We start from the raw sequence: 3079 nt of genomic DNA, 5'->3' as shown, positions 1-3079 counted from the left end.
TCCTATTGTTACTACTTGAGTCAAAAATATTTCTTTCCGCACAAATCTTATTCCTATTAAAAGATATTACTTTTAAGTACTCTATTCTTATTTTCTTTATTTTAAAATTACTTTAACTATTAAAAAATGTACCCTTTATATTGATAATATATGTTGTATATATAAGATCATAGTAAATCAACCATTAATTTTTATTTTGATATTTATAATAAAATAAGAAATATTTTTAGTGTTATTTTTTTTTTTCAATTGAAGTAGGATAAACATTTGCTAATAAAAAAAATATCATTAGGAAAAGAATGTGTTCAAAAAGAAAATAAATAATATATTTATGCATAAATAAATATTTTTGACTCAAGTAGTAACAATAGGAACATTTTATTTGAAAAATGACAATTTTGACTTATTGAGTAACAATAAATGCATTTTAGACCATTTTGTCGTTTATTTTTTATATTTACAGAAAAATGGGGCATTTATGATAAATTTTACAAGAAGATGAGTGAAACCTAAATCATTCATTGAATTAAGGGAAAATAGGCAAATATACTGCTCAACTTTGTGATTTTGGCAAATATACCTCTTGTTAATAAAAATGATGCATATATACCTCTACCGTCTAATATATGGTGCATAATTTTCTTTTTCGTTAATAAATTTATATTTATTTAATTAAAAAATATATAATTGTGATTTTTTAATTTCAAAAATGTCATGTGTCTTTCAAAAACTATCTCACACTTTTTTTACCCTTCTAGACCCAGCCCAAATGGAAAAAAAAATACTACGTAATGTATTTGACATACTAAAATACTTTTTTTAAATATGAAACGAGATCATATACATTTTTTTTTTATATATATATTTGGGTTTTTAAAAATATATAAATAAATGTGTGTAAGCACTTTTTGGCTTCTCCACTCAATAGCTCCAACTGTATCTGCAACAAAGTTTGATACTTCAAAGCTCGCAGGTTTCTTGTCCCAACCTAGAAGTGCTAGATATTTATGGGCCTAACAACATAAGTGCTCTATGCTCTCACCAACTTCCAACAACCTACTTCACCAAACTTCAAACATTGAAAGTATCAGATTGTGGAAAATTGAGAAACTTGATGTCTCCATCAGTGGCCAAAGGTCTTCTGAATCTCCAAGAGTTATGTCTCCATCAGTGGCCAGAGGTCTTTTGAATCTCCAAACATTAAATATAAGAGACTGCCAATCAATGGAAGAAGCGATCACAGAAGAGGAAGAACAAGGAGAAGGAATCATGATCTTATTTTCCCGTTTGAAATACCTGAGTCTCGCCCATCTGCCTAAGCTGGGGCATTTCTTTCTGACAAACCATGCCCTTGAATTTCCATTTCTAAGAAATGTGGAAATTGGTGACTGCCCTGAAATGAAGACGTTTGTTCAACAGGGAATATCTGTGAGTACACCGATTCTCAAATGTGATGATGAGGTGAAAGTAGATGATCTAAATAAATGGATACAAGAGAGGTCAAATCCTCTTTTTGATGAAAAGGTTTGCTTATTATCACCAAAATGTTACCTTTTACTTGAGCATTAAAGATGTTTACTTAAACAAAGTCTATTGCTTAGATATATCCTTTTTGTCTAACAAGTGAAAAAATAATTTTAAATTAACATTTGCTAATAAAAAAATATCATTTGGAAAAGAATGTGTTTAAAAAATGATACTATATTTATTTGAAAAATGACAATTTTGACTTATTGAGTAACAATAAATGCATTTTAGACCATTTTGTCGTTTATTTTTTATATTTACAGAAAAATGGGGCATTTATGATAAATTTTACTAGCAGATGAGTGAAACTCAAATTATTCATTGAATTAGGGGAAATGGGCAATATACTACTCAACTTTTGCGATTTTGAGCAAAATATACCTCTTGTTAATAAAATTGATGTATATATACCTCTACCGTCTAATTTATGGTGCATAATTATCATTTTCGTTTAATAAATTTATATTTATTTAATTAAAAAATATATAACAGTGATTTTTTAATTTCAAAAATGTCATGGCTATGAAAAATTATCTCACCCCTTTTTTACCCCTCTAGACCCAGCCCGAATGGAAAAAAAACACAAATGTATTTGAGATACTAAAAAACTTTTTTAAGTTATGAAACAAGATCATATACAATTTTTTATATATATATTTGGCTTTTTAAAAATATATAAATAAATGTGTGTAAGCACTTTTGGCTTCTCCACTCAATAGCTCCAACTGTATCTGCAACAAAGTTTGATACTTCAAAGCTCGCAGGTTCCTTGTCCCAACCTGAAAGAGCTATTCATCTACGGGCCTAACAGCATAAGTGCTCTATGCTCTCACCAACTTCCAACTGACTACTTCACCAAACTTCAAACATTGTTTGTATCACATTGTGGAAAATTGAAAAACTTGATGTCTCCATCAGTGGCCAGAGGTCTTTTGAATCTCCAAACATTAAATATAAGAGACTGCCAATCAATGGAAGAAGCGATCACAGAAGAGGAAGAACAAGGAGAAGGAATCATGATCTTATTTTCCCGTTTGAAATACCTGAGTCTCGCCCATCTGCCTAAGCTGGGGCATTTCTTTCTGACAAACCATGCCCTTGAATTTCCATTTCTAAGATATGTGGAAATTGAAGACTGCCCTGAAATGAAGACGTTTGTTCAACAGGGAATATCTGTGAGTACACCGATTCTCATATGTCGTGATGAGGTGAAAGTGATGATCTCAATAAATGGATACAGCAGGAGTTCAATAACAAGGTATGTCTTATTCCGCTAGCTATACAAGTAATTGCTACATGATATTCTAATTAGGCTCTACTGCTCTCTTTCCGTTTTAGATACTTATTTAAGTTCATCAACTTTCTTTACTTAATAAGCTACTCATCTCTCTCTTCTTTAGCATTCTCTGTTTCTGCAGGAACAAGAAGCTAGTGATGACGACGAAGCTGAACCTAGTCATGCCAGAAGTTAATTAACAAGCAGAGGCGGATCAACATTATTGTAACCTATCGGCTATAGATCTTGTATATGTATTAGTAATATCTAAAAAAT

At 30.5% G+C, this 3079-nt stretch overlaps 2 protein-coding genes across 2 annotated transcripts in view; both read left to right on the top strand.

The window, feature by feature from the left end:
- LOC102604733 (uncharacterized) overlaps window positions 1-1189 on the top strand; it is a 2897-nt gene extending 1708 nt beyond the window's left edge. The window contains exon 2 of the mRNA XM_006367491.2: window positions 974-1189. Within this exon, the coding sequence (XP_006367553.1) occupies window positions 974-1189 (216 nt within the window). The remainder of the gene's footprint in view (window positions 1-973) is intronic.
- A 966-nt stretch (window positions 1190-2155) lies between these two features.
- Window positions 2156-3073, top strand: LOC102603278 (uncharacterized). Its single transcript, XM_015305488.1, has 2 exons — window positions 2156-2785; window positions 2946-3073. The coding sequence occupies exons 1-2, from the start codon at window positions 2433-2435 to the stop codon at window positions 3001-3003; spliced, it is 411 nt and encodes a 136-aa protein (XP_015160974.1). The 5' UTR covers window positions 2156-2432; the 3' UTR covers window positions 3004-3073.
- The last annotated feature ends 6 nt before the right edge of the window (window positions 3074-3079 follow it).

Source organism: Solanum tuberosum, unplaced genomic scaffold (assembly GCF_000226075.1).
Source record: "Solanum tuberosum cultivar DM 1-3 516 R44 unplaced genomic scaffold, SolTub_3.0 scf00798, whole genome shotgun sequence".
In the NCBI taxonomy this organism is placed as follows: Eukaryota; Viridiplantae; Streptophyta; class Magnoliopsida; order Solanales; family Solanaceae; genus Solanum; species Solanum tuberosum.
The sequence above is the reverse complement of the archived record's forward strand: the minus strand, read 5'-3'. Positions and strand labels throughout refer to the sequence as shown.